The sequence below is a fragment of the Saccharomycodes ludwigii genome, chromosome V (assembly GCF_020623625.1).
Source record: "Saccharomycodes ludwigii strain NBRC 1722 chromosome V, whole genome shotgun sequence".
NCBI classification, from domain to species: domain Eukaryota; kingdom Fungi; phylum Ascomycota; class Saccharomycetes; order Saccharomycodales; family Saccharomycodaceae; genus Saccharomycodes; species Saccharomycodes ludwigii.
This window is the reverse complement of record NC_060204.1, coordinates 823577-845946: the sequence shown is the minus strand read 5'-3', so window position 1 is coordinate 845946 and position 22370 is coordinate 823577. Positions and strand designations below refer to the sequence as shown.

Here is a 22370-nt window from a genome sequence, read left to right as displayed (position 1 = left end):
ATCTATATTTCTCTTGTACCACCATCTATAATATCATCCTTATTATTCTGAATATCACTATGCACTTGCCCATGTGAATCAATCTCTAAATCAGAAAAGGAGTTAATAGGTGAATTAACAGAAGATGATGATGAAGCATATTTCTGTTGTATCAATATAGACATTTTACGCTTTTTCCGTTGTTTTATACTACTATTACTATTACCATCAATGGTATCATAAATGTTTTCATTCTTACTATTTTCTTCCATGTCATACTTATGATTACCATCTTGCCCCTTTACCATGTCGTTATCATTATTACTGGGGGGTTTTAACACATTTTTTTGTGATAATAACGAAATCGGCGCAGTATGAAATAAACTACTTGTACTACTATCATTATTAGCAATATTTTGAATATTTTGTCCATTTTGGTAGCTTGCATTATTATTATTATTATTATTATTATTATTATTATTATTACTGTCATGAGTATAAGCTTTAGCAACAGTATCATTATTAATAGCATTACTATTGTTATGTGTAGTAATATTGGGAATGAAGTTATTATTGGATTGCTGTTGATAAACCGATTCCCCATTTGCACCTTCCAAATCTGCTTTTGTCAGTGTAACCTTAGAATTATTATGGATCATATTATCAGTAACAGCAGCACCTCTAGTTAATTCAATTCCCCCACTTTTTTCAAATAGATTCTTTATCCAATTGGAATCTTTCATTATTAAATCACATTTACTTGAATATTGTGATATTATAGGAATTAATCTCGTATTTATTAGATTATGACATTGTGATACATTTGTATCTATTTTTTGTAATTCTAAGGTTAATTCTTGATTTAATTTTTCCAATTGTATTTGCTTGATGCTATTCTTGCTGCTGTTATCATTAGTGTCCATATCCGTTAATTGTACGTGTTTTAAGCTATAATGTTTGGTATAATAATTTTTATAAAAGATAAAAGTATATAGCTTGATTGCTTTTTGTTATTTGAATTTTGAATCAGAAATTTTAAATTGAGAAGAGCAAAAAAAAAAAAAACAAAAAAAAAAAAAAAAAAAAAAAATATATATATATATATATATAACATGGTACAAAAATAAACAAGTTGCGATGACAAAAAACTGCTATAAAACACAACTTGTATGACTAAACATGTCTTTTATTTACTTAGTACCCACTTAAACAATTATTTGATTTATAAATGTCATTTTGAAACTTATGCTTTGTTACTACTATTGTTATTATTGCTAGTACTACAAACAGAAATGTATAAAAGGTTGAAAATTAATTGAATTAAATTTATAATATAATATATCAAATACATATATAAAAGAAGTAGGTAATCATACATGCCTTATCGTTGAAATAAAAATAAAAAAAAAAACAAAATAATAATAATAATAAAATAAAAAAAAAAGTAGAAACAATCAACATATTGGAACAACTCATGCTAACTCAATATGCATTATAATTTATATTGTTATTATTGCCACCACTATTATTGTTATTATTATTATTATTATTATTATTATTAACAGCATTAGCATTTGTAACATATTCTTCCTCATCGTCATCTATTACAACTATACCGTCGCCACCATTACTGACATTAACATTATTATTGCTATTATTATATTGATCCGACGAATCCTCATTCTCTTTATCATTGTCACCAATAATGATTCTGTTATTATGTTCAGGATAAATACCATATTTAGAATAAAATCTATCATATTTATAATAACCCTGAAAACTTTCGACATATGGAAAGTTTTTACTATATTTATATCTTCCGCCCAAGTAAAAATCAACACTATAATTTATAAACAATAGACCAAACCAAAAGGCTAATAGCCATTCAAAGGCAGCACATATACTACTCTCTTGAACAGCACCAAAACAAATAGCCCAAACAATGGCACAAATCAGCCACACCGTTTTAGTTATACCACTCACAGTGTATTTATTGTACCTTTTATGTAATGGGTGTATTATCATATAATGCTTGCCCATTAAGAAATATTCTATAATATTACATATTAATCCAATGGCAACAAGAACAATGAAAACGCAGACCATGGCAATATGTACATGATGGTAATTTTTGGTTGAGAAAATACTACACATCAACAAAGCAATTTCACCTAACCCACTTAGTACACAAGCAACAAACATACAATTCCTTTCATGCTTGCTAAACCAAAATGGCATATAAAATGGGAAGTTGGTATTTGCTGCTCCAGGCGCGTTATATTTAAATTGCTTTGGTGTAAAGGGCCACCTACCACATCTTTGAAAATATTCACAAGACAAAGTGATAAAATAAAATAGCCCCTGCCAACCAGAACAAGCGATAAATAATGGTCTTAGATTTGTTGCACCTATATCTGATATATATGCTAAGGTTTCGTCATTGCTCATGAATGAATATATTGGTCTTCCTTGTGCACCCCAACAAATTAGCAATGCCATTAACATCGCCCACCATGGAATTAATGCAAAGAATGGTACTATAAAGAAATAGTTACCTGGCTTGTAATTACTCGTTGAAGGAACAGCACTGCTGGGATTATTAGAATTTTTGTCCCTTTTTGATGAAAATAACATGTCTTCCGCGCAGGTTACGATGTCAATTAAAAAGTTGATGAGCAGAAAGAGATGGGTAAAAAGAGATAAGGGGGATGGGAAAGATCTTTTTTAACTTTGATCTTATTTTTTCTTTTTTCTTTTTTCTTTTTTCTTTTTCTTTTTTTTTTTTTTAAAATTTAAAATTGGAAAGCAGATATAATGAGATAAATGTTAGTATATATATATATATATATATATTATTTAAATAAATAAATGAATAAATAATACGAAGGGTGCAGTGCGAGAGGGGCGGCCGGTTTGAAAAAAAGATTAAATTGATGTTAAGAATATCAAATTTTTTAGAAAAGAAAAAAAAAAAAAAAAAAAAAAAAAAAAAATTTTTTTCCAAATGTGGGCGGGTTAACTTGAAACAAACTGAAAAAAAAAAAAAAAAAAACAAGGCTTAAATAAATCAATTAATTAGCAGAAAAAAGATGTTATAATTGTAATAATGACGAGAGAAAAAATATACTACCAATTTATATCGTTTCTCTGCTTCTATATAATAATAATAATAATAATAATAATAATAAATCCATCAAAATGCAGTCATCAACAATCTATACAGCATCCACGCAATGAACCATAAAATGCCAACAATTAAAAAAAAAAAAAAAAAAAAAAATGTGATAATGACAATAATAATAATAATAAAATTTAAAACCTGGATGCGTCGACATGCTATACTATATTGAATAATAAAATCCTTTTTTCTAAAAAACAAAATAAAAAAAATAAAATAAAATATAAACTTAAATTTCCCATGGCACACGTAAATCACTGAAAATATTAAAAATCTTCAGTAGTGACTGATGGCTTGGTCTCTTTAGTACCATCATTGTGATGATAATGCTCATAATAATAATAATTGCCGTCATCATCATCCCCACGATTTTCTCCCTGTGCTTCTTCCGAATTTCTAAACATATACTCTGTTTCTGGCGCATAATCATCGGCGTTGGCAGATCTTGCATGTGTTTTAGCATACCACTGGTCATATTTGTAATAACCTTGAAAACTCTCTACATATGGGAAATTCTTACTATACTTATATCTTCCACCCAAATAAAAGTCAATGCTATAAATAATAAATAAAACACAAAAGTAAAAGGCCAATAACCATTCAAATTGGGCTCTCATTGTATTATTGGCCAAGGCACCAAAACAAATAGCCCAAATAATGGCAGTCAATAGCCAAAACCCCTTGGCTAGTGCACTGATTGCATATTTATTAAATCTCCTGTGCAATGGATGTATTTTCATGTATGACAACCCCATCAACATATACTCCAAAATATTGAGACCAACACCAATGGCCATTAAAACAACAAACGTGAAAATCAAGCCATAGTGCGTAGTGTTATAATCTTTATCTGAAAAAATCGTTGCCAACAACAATAAAATTTCTCCGATACCTGTCAAGATGCATGCAGCAAACATGACGTTTCTCTCGTGTTTAGTAAACCAAAATGGCATATAGGATGGAAAGTTCAAACCGTGTCTTACTCTCTCGTTATTATTGCCACCCCCATTATTTTCGTCATATACCGATATTTTGTAATTGAATGCAGTTTTGGAAATCGGCCACCTACCACATCTTTGATAGTACTCACAGCATAAAGTCAAAAAATAAAACAAACCTTGCCAGGCTGAACAAGCAATGAATAATGGTTGCAAGTTTGTTGCACCTATATCTGAAATAAATGCCAATTTTTGACCTCTATTCATGAATGAATAGAACGGTTTACCCTGTACTGCCCAACAGATTAGCATTGCTATTAGCATGCCTACCCATGGGATCATAGCCACTATCGGAACTAGAAAGAAATAATTTCCTGGTTTGTATTTTTCTGGAATTATGGACTTCATTTTTATTTTATTTTTATTTTTATTTTCTTTCCTTGTCTATTCTACCCCTGGGTCTCCACAATTCTAAATAAAAAGTATGGTTTGGGAAAAAAAAAAAAAAAAAAAAAAAAAAAATTTAGTTTTGAGTTATTCGAATTAGAAACTTAACTCTATCGTGATAATTTACAAGTGATGGATGAAAAGGAAAGAGAGAGAAAAAAAAAAGAAACTTTTTTATGTACTGGACATTATTGTATAGAGAAATGGGAAACAAGATATGGGGTGGAGGGCAGGAAGGTCAAGAAAGAAAAGAAAGTTAAAGCTATAAAAGTAATTGAACTATTTTTAATTTTAATTTTTATATGGACTCCTTTTCCAGTGGCTTAGTTTTATACTTTATCCTTGAAAGAACTAAAAGTAAACAAATAAATAAATGTTCGAAAAAAAGAAGGAAAAAAATACAATTTCAAGTTAATTTTAAATATCATGATGACGAAACCTTTCTTATATTTTTATATTTATTTATTTATTTATTTATTTATTTATTAATTCTGTTCAGTTTTCGGGTTTTAGCTGTTTAATTTTTGATGCATTTTAAAAGTTGAAGGGAAAAGACAAAAAAAAAAACCCACCCAATTAGGTAATAATAATACCTTTTCCGTCTAACAATCTTTCTATTAATAGAATGCTTCTGATGCTCCTTCGTGCCCTTTTACTATCCGACTTCCACGGAAAATAAAATAAAAAAAAATCCCTCAAACAAAAAATTATTAAAATTGCTGGTTTGATTTGCCTTTCACCTTACAAAAAAACCATTCAATATTTTCTGCTTTTTATAAAACGGTTGTTATTCACCCCCTCAATCTCAATTATAAATGTCTTTCATGCTTGTAATTTTTATTATGGCTCCTTCTTATTTGACATCCAAGTCAAATCCGATATTATACATATATACTCCATATTTCTGTTAAATCCATCTTTTTATCCCATACAACCACTTACACATATACAAAAAAAAAAAAAAATGACAATAATCTTATACTTTTCTTTTTCCTATATCTAAATCTATACTTTCGTTAATTACATACAAAATAATTAATAAAACTTTAAAAGTAATCCAAAAAGAACTAACTACTACCCACTTAAGACCAATACACTGAAAAACTTACAGACAAAATAAACGCGAAAAACAAAATACTAAAACAAAATACTAAAACAAAAAAAAAAAAAAAAAAAAAATATGGTTATCACAAAATAAAGTACCTACAAAAGACTTTTATTTTTGTAATACCAATACATTGGTCCAATTGGAAAAAAAAATAAATAGAATAAATTAAATATATATATAAAAAAAGGTGGGGGGGAAGGGGAAAACACGAAAAAAATAAAAGTGTTAATAATATAAAGTGCAAATCACACATTCCACAATAATTTTACTTGAAGCATGGTGACTATAATTACTCTTTTTTCCCTCCCCTTATCCCTGCTTGACTCTATTCTTAACACTTATACTAAAATACCTCTTTTAAATAACTTTCTTTTTGCGTACCTTCGTCATTGTCCTCAAAAGATAAGTCAGTATCTGCTAACTCTTCATCAAAATCGAAATCACTCTCACCATTAGTAGTTTGGGGTTCCTCCTTTTTCTTCCCAACTACGTCAACAGAGGTGGTCTTTTCCTCCTTAGTTACTTTAACAGGAGCAGTCTTTCCCCCTTTAACAGTGTCAACGGAGACCGTCTTTTCCTCCTTAGTTACTTTAACAGGAGCAGTCTTTTCCTCTTTGGCTGCTTCAATAGATGTATCACCCCCTGTTTCTTTATTTTTTTGATCAGTAACAGGGTTGGTTGTATTTTTCATAGCACTTTTAATTGGCGGACTTTTGCTTGCAGACGAGACCTTTGGCGTAGCATTTGGTTTATCCTTTAGTACAGCAGTTACCATTGAATAAAACGCACCCCCTTGTATTTTAAATTTTTTACCAGTACTATTTTTTTCAGACGAAATAGTACCAGAAGTAGCAGTGGGCTTGGTGCTTGAAGCTGAGTTGGTACTAAAATCAACTCTCTTCTTGGTGCCAGTTGTAAAACCACCCTTCTTTTCAGTATCAGTTGTATGTTCAACTTTCTTTTTAGTATCAGTTGTATGTTCAACTTTCTTTTTAGTATCAGTTGTATCTCCAACCTTCTTTTTAGTATCAGTTGTATGTTCAACCTTCTTTTTAGTATCAACAGTAACCGTAGATTTTCCTTCTTCATTGGACTTGGTTTTCAAAACAGCTGTCTCTTTTACATCCTTTTCAGCAATCTTGTTCGACTCATTTAAAGCTTTGTCTTCATCTCGCTCTTCTTCGTTATTAATAAACTCTTTTGAGGTAACACCAATTAAAGTTCTAACTTTATCTTCGTCCAAATTCCCTTCATTCCTAATATCAGCCAGGTTTTGTAAATTTTCAAGCAATTGCCATTTGTGCTTCTTCAAGTCCAAATCCAACTTGACCCTTTCAGCGTTTCTTTCATTGATCATAGCATCAATTTTGGCTTGTTTCAATTCGGCTTCAGTAACCACAATGCTAGCTCTTTCTTTAGCTTCGGCAGCTTCTAACAGTATTACTGTGTTAATATGGGCCAGCAGTTCATCATCCGTTTGCTGCAACTTTGACAGATTGCCCTGTTCTTCAGCATGTTTCCCATTAGTTTCTTCAATTTTTTGGTTCAAAGATTCAATGTTTACTTTATGTTGTTCAATATTATGTTGTAATTCTTCAACATGTCCATTGATATCATCACGTTTCTCAACCAATGTTTGGTACTCAGCTTCAACAGCTTCTAATTCATCAACAAATGGTTGCAAGATTTGGTTTGTTTCTTGCTTAACTTGTTTAATTTCCTTTTTGTGTTGCTTTTGTAAGGATTTTACTTCCTCTTTTTGTTCAGCAGCTCTATCATCCAATTTTTTTTGTAGTTCAGTTTTCAAAGTTTCTAAATCTAATTTAGTGTCGGCAACAAGTTTCTGTTTTTTAGTCACCTTAGCATCCATATCATGAACTAATTTTTCATCATAAGAAGTACAAACCTGCTTGACCTCCTTCCAATCAGAATCCTGCTTTTCTTGTGCGTTTTTTATCCAGACACGATCATTAATTTCCTTTTCGCTTTGCAATTTATTAAAATGCTTAATTTGTTCTTGATAATCAAATGTTCTTTTCTTAATTTCTTCGTCCATATTACGCTGGTTTAAAGTACGCAGAGAAACTTCATTTAAAACAGGAGTAATAATACCAGCAGCAATGTTATCAATGTCCTTGGTAGATAAGTATAACCCACCACCTAGATTAACTTTGTTCTTAAATTTGTTAGTCTTAACGTTTTCCTCTTCAACCAATTTAGTGGCTTTTTCCACAGCAGTTCTGTTAAAAGCATCATTACTGTATAAATACAAGTTTGGATGTTTTTCCAAATATTCATTATCCAACACCTTCATTTCAGCATCAACATTATTTTTAGCTTTAGCCAAAACGTCGTTGGATGTTAATTGTTTCAACAATTTATCATGTTCCGATCTGGCCAATTTTTCTTCGGAGGATAAAACTTTGGAAGATAGGTTATCAGCCGCGTTGGATGCTGCATAAGAGGCAAAGTCTAAACCTGACTTTTCTTCGTCTTGCAAGCTAACTTTTGCAGAAGTTGTAATATTTGTGGATGTCTTAATATAAATAGTCTTGCTGGGATTACTACGTTCTTCAATTCTTTGTTGAGCCAGTTTGGTAGCACCAGTTAAAACTTTCGTCAAATTAACTTGGCCAGACAATGGATGAGTAAGAGTAGTTGTATCTTTAACAGCTTTGTCTTCAGAAGATTTTAATAAATCAACTTTTTTTTGTTGTTTTTCATGGGGCTTGTAGACTTTAGAAGTGAAAGTTTTCAAAACAGCGTGATCAAAAAGCGCATTGTTGTTTACGCTTTTAGAATCGGCAATATCGACACTATTACGGTTGCCCTTAGTCCTGGTAGCACTCACGGCAGAAACAGCTGCTCTAGATGCATTAGAATCAACAAATAACCTTTTATAGGCATAAATAGCTAAATCACTGGAAGTGGCTACATTTGCAGCTGCATCACTGGCATTACCTACAACACCACTCCTATTAGCTGAAAAATTAGGAGATTGGTAAATACCATGTTTCAATTTGGATCTATACAAGGCTTCTTTTGATAAAGGCTTGCCATTGACTTGATAAATTGAAGAAAAAGAAGATAGTGAAGAATTTCTAGTGAGTGATTTCATATCACTGTTATCCTTAGTGAGAACATTGGGAGTGGACACTAAAGACATTGTGGCTTTGCAACTTGTATGAGGTTTATTTTAGATTTTTGGTGTGTGTGTGTGTGTATTTTTTTTTTTTTTCCTTTTTTTTTTTTATTAAAAAGGTGTTGGTAGAAAGAAAACAAAATAAAAAAAAAAAACAGAGAAAAAGAGGAAAATAAAAGAGGGCAAAAAAAAAAGATAGAAAGTTGATATTAAAAGGGGAAGAGGGGGAATGAAGTTAAATTGAAATAAATTGTGCTAAAATTGTTTATTTTATTTTATATTTAATTACAACAACAAATATTTTTATTTATTTATATATACAGCCTTCCCCCCACACACTTTATTTTGTCTCGCATTGTCCTGCCTCGCCTTGCCCGGCCTTGCCCGGCCTTGCCCGGCCTTGCCCGGCCTTGCCCGGCCTTGCCCGGCCTTGCCCGGCATTGCTCGGTCTTGCTTGCTGATTTTATATGGTATTTCTTTATAATATATACAAAGTATCCATCCAGTAATAATTGTTACCATCCCATTACGTATATTTCTATATCCACTTTTATAGATTATTTCTAAATTAATCCGACACCCTAGCCATATCCGACGATCCGAGATACAACTTATCATTTTTTTTTTATTTGCTTTGTTTACTCTATTTCCTAATCTAGAAAACTTATAGCACGTGAACTAAAAAGATGGTTAAAAAGAAATATTTAAAAAACGGATATCTGATTCGAATACTTAAATTCAAAAGAAAATAAATAATCACAATCACACTAACAATAATAAAACAATCTTTACACAGGTGGCACCAATAAGCAAAAGTATATACCAACTAACTTTCCGCTTACTTATTATTTTTACAATTATTTATTTCAAGCACTTTCTCAAGTTTAATCTTTGTTCTCAACTTTTAAAGGAAAAATATAAAGGAAAAAAAAAAAAATTTTTTTTAAATTAATATGACTATATATAATTATCAAGAATGTTTTTGGGATGAACGAGATCAAGGCGTAGTTACATTATTACAACACGTTAAACAAGGCACATATGTTACGTCCCATATATATAAGTATTTTGAAGAATTAGGGAAATTACAAAGAGAATATTCAAGAAGATTAAACGCAATAAATGAGAAATATAGAGACAATTTATTGAATATAGCCCCCGATTATGGCCAATTAAACCGGATAATTACGATTTTTATTAATCTACAAGAGAAAATAATTAAAAGTCATGGGAAATTAACTGTTCAAATTGAAACAGAGGTTTTACAAGACTTACACGACGATTGTATAACTACATTAAACGTGAATTATTCCAATTTGGAGGGGAAATTACGTAATTTACAAAAAAATAAGGCTGTCAAACGTAAGAATATGAAGGAGATAAAGGGGAAATTAAATAAAGCCGTAATGGAATTAAGAGATTGTGAATTGAATTTAGATAACCAATTGGGTTGTAAACAAAATTTTCAAATTGATAAAGAAAGAAATAAATGGAATAAAGTCATTGATAATTTAAACAGAAAATTAGATATTTGTCGAGAGGAATACCAAGCGAGCAAAAAACACTGGATAAATGAATGGTGGAGCTGTTCTATGGAGTTGCAAAATCTCGAATTGAATAGAATTGAAACTGTTATAAACAAATTTTATCAATATTCCACCTTTGTTTTAGATTGTAATGTTGTAGAGCAAACATGTTTTGAAAAATTAACTCAATCATTGATGTCTTTAAGTCCTATGGAAGATATTTCTTCATTTTCAAAACATTATGGCACGGGAAGAATTAATAAACATCCAAAAGATACTAATAATAATACCAGTAACATTGCTACTAGTAGTAATTTCAACGGTATTGGAAGGCTTAATTCTAGGATATCAATGTTGGAAAACCAACCATTACCGGAATTGCCAATACCAACTCAAAACCATATCGCTAACAATAACAATATACGTATATCACACAGAGACAATTTAAAAAACTTGTCCAACAAATTAAATACATACTCCAGATCCATATCCAACTCTTCTAAAGAATCCTCTCCTCCAAGGGATAAAAATAACATCAATAATGTAGACAATGAAATACATTATGTTGGAAGATCAGAAATTAATAACAAAGCGGCTTTTCAATTAAGTTTTCCAAAAATTAATAATAACAACAGTGATGACTATGAGATTGACGACATTTTAGAAGATCAATTTTATCCATCTCCGAGTAAAACAACAGACACTTTACCTAATAAAATTGGTCTTTCGTCACCAACAACTATCGATTCCGGATATATTAGCAAAACAATTGAAGAGAAAGATTATAGTAGCAGGAATAAAGAGAATACCTTTTCAAGCAGTGAAGAAGATGAAGTAGAAGAAGATGGAGCGGAAGAAGATGAAGCAGAAAAGGGAAAGGAAGGAGCAAAATATTCTAATGTTAAACGGGGTGTTAATTCGAAAACATTCCAGCAACCGACAAATAATTTAATACCAGAGAACAAAAGCATCATTAATAATTTTGTTAAACAAGCAACATATAAAGATGACAAAGAAAATAGTCTCAATTCAATTCTTCAAACAGGTGAAGACAATCACAATTATTCTGTCAATAACAATACAACTGACAATAACGATGACAACTACACATCTACAATAAATATATTGAAAAGTATACCAGATTTTGGTAAGTCTTCATGGAACTCTAAAAAGTTACAGAAAAATGCCACTAATTATAACATTGGTAACAAGGGCAAAGTTATCGGTGGCAATATCTTTGCAAAAAGTCCCATCAGAACTGATGGTATTGGTTTCAATACTCCGAAGATAATAACCGGACAGATAGAGACAGAAAAAGAAACACAACGTGAAGTAAATAATTACGCAGAAAAAGATTTTGAAGTATATACCAAAAATAAAAGAGAAAGTAACAAATTGACATTGGATAGGGGAATTAAAATTGATGCTAATATTGAAGATAAGGATTCACAATACAGAACAACCTCTACTGACACTATCAAAATAGACAATAAGTATAAACAAAGTAATTCGATTCCTTTCGACGAACAATACAATAATACTGCGCATCAAGATAAATTAGAGGAGCAAGGAGAAGAAGAGAAAGTGGAGGAGGATGATAATGAAGAAGAAGAGGGAGATGGAGGAGTAGTAGTACGAGAAAGAAAGTATAACCATGAATGTTACAGTCATGATACGGACGTTAATTATAAAACTAATAACATATTAAGACGTAATGATATACGTGAATATAAATCATCCCCAATCGCAAATAAGGAACTATATAAAATATCCCAACCAGTTAAGGATCCACCACCATCAAAGAATAAAAAGCATAATGGCAACTACGAGAGTCATATTAGTGGTAATATTAAGCAAAATAGCATTGAGTGTAATGTCGATGAAGAGACTGATCCGTTAAAGGCTGCTGTCAACAGGATGAGATTAGAAAAACAATTCAAAAAAAAAACTTTTATGAATGAACAGGAAGATATAGAAAACGGAAGAATAAGTTCATTTACCGGTGCAAAATTGGTACCATTTCCAAATAGAAAGCGATGATCTATGCATATTCCAACATTTGCTGTTACGTAAAATTTCTAGACATTTACGGATAAAGTAAAACCATTTAATGATTATATAAATTGACCTCTTATCCTTCGTGCTAATTGCATATCTTTCCTCATTACTGTTATTCTCTTAGCGTGCAAGGCCAATAAATTAGTATGTTCCAATAAACCAACCAAATAAGCTTCACTAGCCTCTTGTAGTGCTAGAATAGCCATACTTTGCCATCTTAGTGGTTCTTCTTGATTACTAGTGTATTGATCTGTCACTTCTTTGACAAGCCTAGCGAACGGTATCTTTGATATTAGTAAATCTGTAGAATTTTGATATTTACGTATTTCTTCTAAGGCAACATCACTTGGTTTATATTTCCGTTTTTTTATTGAATTGGTAGTAGTATTAGAGCCATCTTTGTATACTCTATTTTTGATGACATTGTTATCTTTTACAACTGTGGCACCAATAATACTATTATTGTCATCAGAAGATTCGTCACTATTGTAATGTTGTTGTTGTGATACATATCTTTTTTGTAATTGGTTTCTGCGTTCCCTGTTACGTTGTAATAATTTTAAAGCACGTTCATTCAAAGACTCCATAATTTTAATTTAATATAATGTAGCCTTTATATGATTTGGTTCTTCTGTAATCAAGCAAGTAGAGTAAACACGAGAAAGAAGGCATTAAACAGTGTATTTTTTCTTTTTTATGAATATATAAAAAAAAAAGAAAAAATAAATGTACAGTACTGCCGTATAAAGTGACACATCATATAAGTTTTGTTTATTTTCATTTTTATTTCGAGAGTTGTTTTATATTTTAATCTCAAGCTCAAAATTATCCATTTTTTTTTTTTTTTTTAAATTTTTCTTTAAGCCAATACTACAAACTTTTATCACTTATGCTAAGAACTTGTTTATACATATCTCTATATGAATACATAAGTCCATTTAATCTTATCTGCAATAAATTGCTTTTTCTTGAAAAAAAAAGAAAAAAAAAAAAAAAAAGTTTAAAGAACAGTTTCTGACTAGTATTATGGCTCCCTCTTTTCGCCAAGAAACCTATTTGATTATTCAACCAGGATCTACAACAACGCTTGTGGAATTAATAACACCAGTCAATGCTAATAGTAATACTGCTGGTTATAATAATGAGGAGCCACCATATCCGTTACCCACATATTCAATTCCTACTGAGGTATACTATAACGACATCCATTATTCCACAACTAAAGTGGATCCCACCTATAAAAAAATAACACCTATAATAAATGGAGAAATAGTTGATTTAGATTCCTTCAAATTTTTTTTAAAAAGTGTATTTAAATCAGTTGTGTTACATTATAACTCAAACTTTGATAACACACCCTCGTTAACCAATTTCCCTCTTTTATTGGTTACTAATCACAAATGGTCATTTCTACAATTGGAAACACTTGTTCAATTTTTTATGGAACAAATAGGATTAAATAATTTAATGTTTTTACCCAGTGGTGCAGCGTGTAGTTCTGGATTTGGCAGCGTTGCCAATGGTATTGTTATTGATATTGGTAAACACAAAACCGACCTAATTCCTATTTTAGACTATTTGCCCATAAAATATTTAACAACTTCAATTGACATAGGCGGTGCTGATATTAATAAAAACTTGCTTAAATTATTTGCTGATAGACATCCCACTTGGAGTGAAGAGCGTGTAGAAAATTTAAAGAAGAGCAATATTTTTGAAGTTTTACTTACTTTCAACAGCGACGATGACGATGGTCAAAATCATAACACAAATAATGTGATGGACACCAACATCAATACTTTCGTAGAAAATGAACAAGGTTCACTGGGTAAAAATGACGAAGATAATATTGATGTTGCTGCTATTGTAACCAGCGACAAAGATACAAGACAGATTTTGGAGGAAAGAGAGAGAAATAAAAACACCAAAAAAAACAGTGAATTGGGGGAAAATACATTCTTTGATGCAAGCACCAATGAGCTTGTTATTGTTGGTGAAGAAAGGTTCAAAGGATGCGGTAATTTAATAAGGTCAATTTCTAAACAGGTTGGTATGGTTTTGCAACAAGTTCCAGATATAAATAAACGCAAAGTGATGTGGGATAATGTAATGATTGTAGGGAACACAAGTTCAATTACTGGATTTAAAGAGGCTGTATTGCGACAATTAATTAAAGATTATTTGGTTCAGGAACCTGCTTCAGAAAAAGCCCAAAGAGAAAAAGAGTTTTATGCCAATGCAGCTAATAAGAAAAAGGGAAGGTATATTGGTCATGTTTTAAGTTTAGAATACCAGAATCAAGTCCCTACCAGCATCAAACTAGTTAAACCACCAGAATACTTTCCTGATTGGAAGAAAACTGGGTACGGTGAAATTATCTTTTTAGGTGCTGAAATTGTTGCCAAACAGGTTTTTGGTCATTATAATGATCAATTTTTCATTACTAGAGATAAATATAATAAATATGGTCCACCAGCTATATGGAATGTAATTATGTGAAGCATTTAGTCTAATAAATTATATACTTATTTTATAAATAATATACTTATTATGTATATCAGAAAGTTATACAATTATATGTACATATATATATATATATATTAGAATTAAGAAAAAAAAAAAAAAAAAAAAAAAAAAAAAAAGAGAAAAACAAAAAATTATGGCTGTCCTTCTTCATAAAATCGTAGTTCATGCGTTTCTTCATCGATAAATTCTTCTTCTTCTTCTTCTTCTTCTTCTTCATCATCATCATTGCCACTGTTACCACCATTAACATCCTCATCCCTAAAACCAATAGAGGTATCTTGGGTAGTCATGTTTCTGTTTACACCTCTTTCAATATCAAGATTACCGGCATCGGTTTCCACATTTTTATAGCTGAGTGAATTTTCACTGACCGAATTATTTATTTTTTTCCTGTTCCCATTTCCCAGTCCCGAGAATAATGGATTAGAACACGATTTCTCAGTGCCAGTATTATTGCTACTCTTATCTAACGATGATGAAGTTTTGGTATTATCAATATCAATCCATCTTCTAAAAATCGGAACCAAAAAATTTGCAACTAATACCTGCTCACTTTGGAATAAAACCAATGGAACTAGCAATTTCCCCAAATTTTCTGAATTGCTTCCATATTGCGAAGTAATTAACGCAACACCTAGTGCAGCAGATTTAGCAGCACCACAAAGCATAACAGCAACAGAATCTCTTTTATTTAAGTAAAAAGGTCTCAACAATCTATTAAACACATTATTGGACTTGTTTGGAAATGAAAAAATGATGGGATATGGCCTAGCACACATAAGGCAAATCAAGGTGTATAAAAAATACATGCCAATGTTGAAAAAACAAACAAAAATAATACATGTGTGCGAAACACTTGTAAACGCATGCTGGTAAAATGCAGTTGAATACGAGCTGAACATGATTAATAGCAACATCACATTACCTATTTTTTTCAAAGGGTAAAACTTATTGAAAAACCATTTGATTTGTTGTGGGAAAAAATACTGTATTACTTGTCCAACAAAAATGGGGGCAAACAAACAGCTACCGATTTGTTGCATAACACGTCTATATAGAGCAGTAACGCTACTTCCATTGGCAGGGTTGGCAAATTGTAACTTCCCCCTGCAGTACATTTGACCCAAAGCTGGGGTAATAAAGGCACCCAAGATATTACCAATAATAACTTCACAAACGGCTAATGTATCATTACCATTGGCTTTTCCTGTCATTATCACATTAGAAGCGACAGTTGTCGGACAATTAGCTGTCATCAATAATCCAACTAAAACCCATTCATCAATGACTTTGGTTTTAGAAGTGTATATGGCCAACACAAACCCGTACATTATAGCGCTAGTGATTAGAAAGCTTATTACCAATACTGTTACATGTGCTCTCCAATTAGCAATATTAATTAGAAACCGTTTAGTCTCGATAGTTAGTCCTGACTTTAAAAAAATCACGGCAACTGCTCCATATCCTATGGTATATTCTCCTCTAATTAATCCACCATGTCTAGCAAAATTTGGGGCAAATCTAGCTATTACAATGAAAATAGCTAATGCAATGAAGAACCACTGTGATATTATATATTGTTTAAGGTCTTTGAAAAAAGTAGTCCAATTAAAATTTTTGAAATATTTTATGGTATCACGTTTTAATGACTTACAGAATCTATTCATTTTTTATGCTTTTTATTCTTTTGTTTTTTTTTTTTTTTATATTAGGATTTTTGGTATGATTAGCTCATGCATTTTTCTGCTTTATAAATAATATCTTGAATTATTCGTAGGAGAGTATTATTATTATTATTATTGTTATTTTCTCCAGATGTTTTATTTAAATATTTGAAATTAAACTTAAAGTTGAAAGTTTAAATAGGAAAAAGACAAAATATTCTGCGGAGAAAAAAAAAAAACTAAATTATTTATGTATGAGTCTTTTTTGAATGACTCAATTTTTATTTTTATTTTATTTTTTAATGTTGGGCCTGTGGATGATCACGTGCGGTGGTCATTCACTTTCTTTGTCGTAATATGAATTGCACGGACAATCGTCCAGAATAGGAAATCTCCGTAACAAAGATGCCGTCTAAAGAACAACAACAAAACGTTGGAAAAAGGTTAATATAAACATTAGATATAAAGTGATGATTTATTATCAAGTTACTCATCAAAAGTATTTAAGTTATAGTTTTAAATAATCTTTACTATATGTAAAGACCTAAAATAGAAGATGAAATTAATTACCATAATTCGGATCCGTAATTACTACGACTAATCCTGAGTTACGCCTATGAAATTCTTCGATTCCGTGTCCAGCTAAGCCTAAGAGCATCTACACAATAAATTTGTCCGTTTTGTAAATGTGCGGAAATGCGGAGGGACAGACAAGCGGATACAAACTCTTTCCAATATCCGAAAGTATACCGAGATAGTTTATTGGAAAAAAAAAAAAATATATATTTATATAAAAAAAATAAGTTAAAGGGAAACAAGAATCTGTGATATTATACAATAAATAAAATACGCAAATAAGCATAACAAGCAGGCAACTGAATAAGCTATGCGTACCAACAATACAACAACACATTATTTAAAACAGTTTTTTAAGCCCATTTTAATATCAATAACATGGATCCCAGTAATAATAACATTTAATAATCATGTGTGTTTTGTGGCAAGGATAGATGGTAGATCAATGGAACCGACTTTAAAAAGTGGTGATTGGGTATTTTTATGGAAATGGAATTGTACTGACATTAATGCCTACAAAAGAAATGACGTTATATTGTTTAAAGCCCCTTTGAATAGTAAAAAAGTTTATTGCAAAAGAATTAAAGGCTTGCAATATGATTCGGTAATACCTAAAAATATAAACAATACTACTAGCACCGACGCTAAAAAATTAGTACACATACCTAGAAATCACATATGGTGCGAGGGTGATAATGTGTTTCATTCAATTGATAGTAATACTTATGGTCCTGTATCAACTGGTTTATGTGTAGGAAAAGTTACTAAAATTATCTGGCCATTAAGCAGGTTTGGTACTGATTTGTATGAGTCTCAAGGAAGAACAAATGTATTATATAAGAAATAAAATTGCACTCTGCATGACCAAGTCTGTAAATAAATGTTTTCTTTTTCCATAATTTTCCATTCAAATATTTTTAATCCGAGAAACCTGAAAAAAGAAAAAAAAAAGTAAAATTGAAGGTAAAAGTGAAAATAAAATTAAAATTAAAATTAGCAAGCAAATATATATATATAAAATTTGTGTAAATTCCTAGTTAAATAGTAAAAAAAAAAAAAAAAAAAAAAAAGACAAAGCATTAAGTATTATTAAATTTAACTGATCCAAACTTAAAATTGAATTTCAAAAATCATTTGTTAGGCCATAGTTTTTTTTTTCTTTTTTTTTTTTTTTTTTTTCTTTCTTTAATGTATTACTGTCATTATTTCTGCTCCTCATACAAATTAACACATAATATCTTATAATTCAATTAGGATTTCATCCAATTGCTCCATAGCAATATCATCATCATAATCAATGTCATCGATATTATCGGATAATCCAATTTTTCTACGTAATTGAGCAGCCATGTAACTATCATCGTATCCATAAGTACCTTCGCTATCTTCGTCATCAGCTGACTTTTGTTCATAACTCTTCTCATATACTTCTTCCGTCTCATCGATAATAATATTACCATTGAAATCTTTTTTCATGTTTTCATACTCATTATCTTGGTCACTTTTGAAAGGGAAAGTACCTTTTTTGGTACCGCTTTTAGTACAGACATGACTTTTATTAAACACATTAGTTATATTCTTCAATGGTTTCCCAAAGTAACAATAGGTGTTATCATTACTATCTCTACAGACATTGGAGGAAAGTGCAGTATCAATTGCAGTGTTGTTATAATTATTCATTAAAAAATATGATCTCGATCTAAATATATCCAATTTATCATCAAAATCAAAGTCTTCAACCATGGGAATGTAATCACCTTCACATAATTCAGGATATTGCACATGGAAGTTGTTATAACCGCCTTTTAAAATACATAGATTTGGGTAATATAGTTCAGGATAATATTCTAGGTTTAATTCACGGTCTAATTTCCTAATAAATTGAGCCAACGTAGGTGATCTATATTTGGTGAATTCACAATATAAAACAACTATAGTTTCGCAGCTTTGAGATAAATTGCCATCACAATTATCCGCATCCATTGTCGGGACTTCACCGTTGTGTTTTTCAGTGAAAAAACCAGCATAGTCCGTGTGAGCATTGCGATTTTCAGCAGTTAGATAATTATTACGTTTAAATAAATACGATTGCAATAGCATATGATCGTTAATGTTCAAACTTGTTTTAATATGCCCTCCTTTGTATTCATACTCAAATCTACAATCTATGACTATTAAATTGGTATCATCATTTAAATCCTTCGTAATATTTTTTTTCAAAAGTTCGCTAAACAAGTCCGGTGTGATATATGGTATCCCATTACATTCAAAATCATCCACAGCATTAACACTACTGTAATAATACTCATTGGATTTCTGGTTACGGGCGTTCATATAACCGTTGTTAGCAGGATTGCACGCAGAATTATCATTATTTATTGCTGTGTTGTGATTATTTTTGAATTGCATTTTTTTCTTGTGTATATCTTTAGAATTCGATGAGGGACAAGTATAGGTAGAAGTGGCGATGGTTCTATCTTTAGCAGTCATAGGACCAGAACTGTTCATACAATGATCCAATGGTTTACTATTATCAGCATTATAAGTTTCAATTTTTTCGTGCCCATAAAGTAAACAATCTCCAAAAATCAAGGGTGCAATCATATTATCTTCCTTATTAATGTTATCGGATGATGAAATAATAGCTCTTTTGGGAGTACGTGGAAATGGTTTTTCGTCATTAGTAACTTTATCAATACCGCTATTATTACCATCGCTGGAATTTGAAGCATTGATAGTGGGAATGCCACTTCTATTTTTTTTAAAAACATCCAAACTTTCCACTGTAGTATGGTTTGATTGGTATATAAAATCTTCACTGGCTAGGCCCAGATTATCCTCCTCCATATCATCTTCCTGTTCCTCGTCTTCGTAACAAAAAGAATGTTCAGTAGTATATACTTCATCTGTAAATGAACTCTTCTTTTTCAGTCTAAAATTGCCAACGATGTTCTTAGAAGTAATATTACCACCACCTGCCAAATTTTGATAGGATCCTCTTTTCTTAATAGCATGTGCGCTATTGTTACCTGTAGTAATGGTTGAGGCATTAGCAGAACACAAACTACTTGTAACACTATTCCTTCTGCTAGGATTGCAACTACTACTTGCGCTTAAATTCTTCAGTTTCTTGCTACTATTAGATCTAATTAATTTACAAGGAGCACCCCAGCACATTACCTTTTCGGAATTAGCGTTGGCATTGTTAGTAACGTTAGTAGTAAGGGTAGCAACAGAAACAGAAACATTAGAGGAAGTTGGATTATTATACAAACAATGAGCTGAGCTTGGTTGTTTATAATTGTTGGTGTGAAGACGAGGGTTATTAGTGTGGGTATTCAAGTTATGGGCAAGATAATTAGTGTGCAATGGGTGTGCTGAATTAGATAATATAGTCATTTTATGGTCTGATGCTACGGGTGTGCTCTTGGTGCGAAAAATAGATGCAAAGGTCCCTTCTTCCTCAGTTAAAGTAGTAGGTGCTGGTGCAGGAACAAAATTTAAGTTATTGGAAGAGCCACTACCATAATTATAAGGATGTAACTTAGGCGTATTTCTTTTAGGCGGTTGTTGCAGGTGATCGGTCATTGGAGTAGAGTCCCTTTGATAACTAACTTTCTTATTGTTCATACAAAATGGTTCATTATATCCTTCTTCAGCTTCGTTTGTTTGTTTGTAATTGTCCTTGTAAATTAAGCCAGTAATATCATTTGAGGAATAACTATTAATTATATCAGATGTAGGGTTATAAAAGGGTGTTTTTCTGTTATAGTGAATTGGGATATCATTATTTTTGGTAGTATCATTAAGTAACATGCTTTATTGATTCTTAATAGTCAGTAATATGAAATATAGGTAAAAGAAGAGCAAAGAAAAAAAAAAAAAAAAAAAAAAAGAATAAAAAGAATAAAAAAGGAAAACCAAATAGTTACAAACCAGTTATATAAATACTGTAGGAATAAACGAATGTAATGCTTCTGTGTTTATTTATTGGTAATAAATAAAGAAACTAAGCTTGACAGACACCCCTTCACTTTCTATAGCTGACGTAGCACACTTTATATTTCTTTTGCTTATCTTGTTGTTAACAACGGTAAAAAAACAAAAATTTAAAACGAAAAGAAAAAAAAAAAAAAAAAAAAAGTTAACTTATGTGATGAATCTACAATAAGCAATAATGAGTTATTTAAAAAGTAAATGAATTTACTACAGGCATTCAGCAGTTAAGTTATTTATTTATATTATTACTCAAACAAGAAAAAATAAAAAAAAAATAAAAAAAAATAAAAAAATAAAATCAAAAACAAATACATTCTTTTCTAAAAGAAGAATTTTTTTTAAAAAAAAAAAAAAAAAAATGTAAACATATTAAAAAGAACTCCTCATAGGGGGCTCGAACCCCTGACATTTCGGTTCCTTGCAATCTCATAGCTTAAAAGCCGAACACTCTACCAACTGAGTTAACAAGGACGAGTTCTTAAAATTCGGTTTATAAAAAGTGATATTTCAGGGCAGCATTTGCAATACCCTTTTTACCTTAATAATTATCTGTCGTTTTTATTTTATATTTACTTACAATTATACACAATCGGTAATTACCTCTTAACATGAACCTATTCCTTCTGTTTATATACTTTTTTGATTTACATTAACTTTAGTTTACTTTATAACAAAATTGCGTCATTTCACAGAAGATCATATATAGTAAGACAGGTTCAGTAAACTGATTTAATATTTTACTACTTATACCGAGACAGATGTAATGGTTTTATTGCCTGTTGTTGTTGTTGTTGTTCTTTTTTTTTTTTTTTTATATATATACTTTTAATTAACAAGACTATAACTTATATATTTTCATTTTTTCCCTGTTTGTCACATGTACTATTCTTTTCCAATGTGTTGTTGTCATCGGTTAAGGGTGTTTTGTTCTTACGGGTGATCCCCATACTTTTTAGAATTTCCGTATTTCCCCGAAGTTCTCATATTTGTACGAATTGTGATAACCATTCTATCTTATAATAAGTCGTTGTAATATCAAACAATTACGAAGCATTATTGGAAAACAAAGAATCATGGAATTCCTCTTTCTTTTTTATAGTCCTTTTTTGGAAGTGCACAAGAATAGAGCCTTTTATAAATTTTCTTTAGATTGCATAAAATGTATGCTACATTAATGATAAAGCATATTCAACGGAAAAAAAAAAGATTAAATCATTGAAAATAACACA

The 22370-nt window shown here is 30.7% G+C and overlaps 10 protein-coding genes and 1 non-coding gene across 11 annotated transcripts; 3 read left to right on the top strand and 8 right to left on the bottom strand.

The window, feature by feature from the left end:
* Positions 1 to 2: 2 nt before the first annotated feature.
* On the bottom strand, positions 3 to 902 carry ASK1 (Ask1p; the record flags this gene model as incomplete). The annotated part of the gene is made up of 1 exon (XM_046079070.1): positions 3 to 902. One exon carries the CDS (start codon positions 900 to 902, stop codon positions 3 to 5), a length of 900 nt encoding a protein of 299 aa, XP_045933793.1.
* Positions 903 to 1461: 559 nt separating this feature from the next.
* Positions 1462 to 2613, bottom strand: SCDLUD_004158 (Frag1/DRAM/Sfk1 family protein; the record flags this gene model as incomplete). The annotated part of the gene is made up of 1 exon (XM_046079071.1): positions 1462 to 2613. One exon carries the CDS (start codon positions 2611 to 2613, stop codon positions 1462 to 1464), a length of 1152 nt encoding a protein of 383 aa, XP_045933792.1.
* An 810-nt stretch (positions 2614 to 3423) lies between these two features.
* SCDLUD_004157 (Frag1/DRAM/Sfk1 family protein) lies at positions 3424 to 4503 on the bottom strand (the record flags this gene model as incomplete). Its single annotated transcript, XM_046079072.1, has 1 exon — positions 3424 to 4503. The coding sequence occupies one exon, from the start codon at positions 4501 to 4503 to the stop codon at positions 3424 to 3426; it is 1080 nt and encodes a 359-aa protein (XP_045933791.1).
* Positions 4504 to 5993: 1490 nt separating this feature from the next.
* On the bottom strand, positions 5994 to 8816 carry EIS1 (Eis1p; the record flags this gene model as incomplete). Its single annotated transcript, XM_046079073.1, has 1 exon — positions 5994 to 8816. One exon carries the CDS (start codon positions 8814 to 8816, stop codon positions 5994 to 5996), a length of 2823 nt encoding a protein of 940 aa, XP_045933790.1.
* Positions 8817 to 9745: 929 nt separating this feature from the next.
* On the top strand, positions 9746 to 12358 carry HOF1 (formin-binding protein HOF1; the record flags this gene model as incomplete). Its single annotated transcript, XM_046079074.1, has 1 exon — positions 9746 to 12358. One exon carries the CDS (start codon positions 9746 to 9748, stop codon positions 12356 to 12358), a length of 2613 nt encoding a protein of 870 aa, XP_045933789.1.
* A 74-nt stretch (positions 12359 to 12432) lies between these two features.
* Positions 12433 to 12963, bottom strand: CSE4 (centromeric DNA-binding histone H3-like protein CSE4; the record flags this gene model as incomplete). The annotated part of the gene is made up of 1 exon (XM_046079075.1): positions 12433 to 12963. One exon carries the CDS (start codon positions 12961 to 12963, stop codon positions 12433 to 12435), a length of 531 nt encoding a protein of 176 aa, XP_045933788.1.
* Positions 12964 to 13402: 439 nt separating this feature from the next.
* Positions 13403 to 14875, top strand: ARP9 (Arp9p; the record flags this gene model as incomplete). The annotated part of the gene is made up of 1 exon (XM_046079076.1): positions 13403 to 14875. The coding sequence occupies one exon, from the start codon at positions 13403 to 13405 to the stop codon at positions 14873 to 14875; it is 1473 nt and encodes a 490-aa protein (XP_045933787.1).
* A 158-nt stretch (positions 14876 to 15033) lies between these two features.
* RCH1 (Rch1p) lies at positions 15034 to 16569 on the bottom strand (the record flags this gene model as incomplete). The annotated part of the gene is made up of 1 exon (XM_046079077.1): positions 15034 to 16569. One exon carries the CDS (start codon positions 16567 to 16569, stop codon positions 15034 to 15036), a length of 1536 nt encoding a protein of 511 aa, XP_045933786.1.
* An 883-nt stretch (positions 16570 to 17452) lies between these two features.
* IMP2 (endopeptidase catalytic subunit) lies at positions 17453 to 17989 on the top strand (the record flags this gene model as incomplete). The annotated part of the gene is made up of 1 exon (XM_046079078.1): positions 17453 to 17989. The coding sequence occupies one exon, from the start codon at positions 17453 to 17455 to the stop codon at positions 17987 to 17989; it is 537 nt and encodes a 178-aa protein (XP_045933785.1).
* Positions 17990 to 18381: 392 nt separating this feature from the next.
* MIH1 (putative tyrosine protein phosphatase MIH1) lies at positions 18382 to 20958 on the bottom strand (the record flags this gene model as incomplete). Its single annotated transcript, XM_046079079.1, has 1 exon — positions 18382 to 20958. The coding sequence occupies one exon, from the start codon at positions 20956 to 20958 to the stop codon at positions 18382 to 18384; it is 2577 nt and encodes an 858-aa protein (XP_045933784.1).
* A 562-nt stretch (positions 20959 to 21520) lies between these two features.
* SCDLUD_004149 lies at positions 21521 to 21612 on the bottom strand. Its single transcript is given in 2 exon segments — positions 21521 to 21557; positions 21575 to 21612. It is a non-coding gene; the product is annotated as a tRNA-Lys (tRNA).
* Positions 21613 to 22370: the final 758 nt, after the last annotated feature.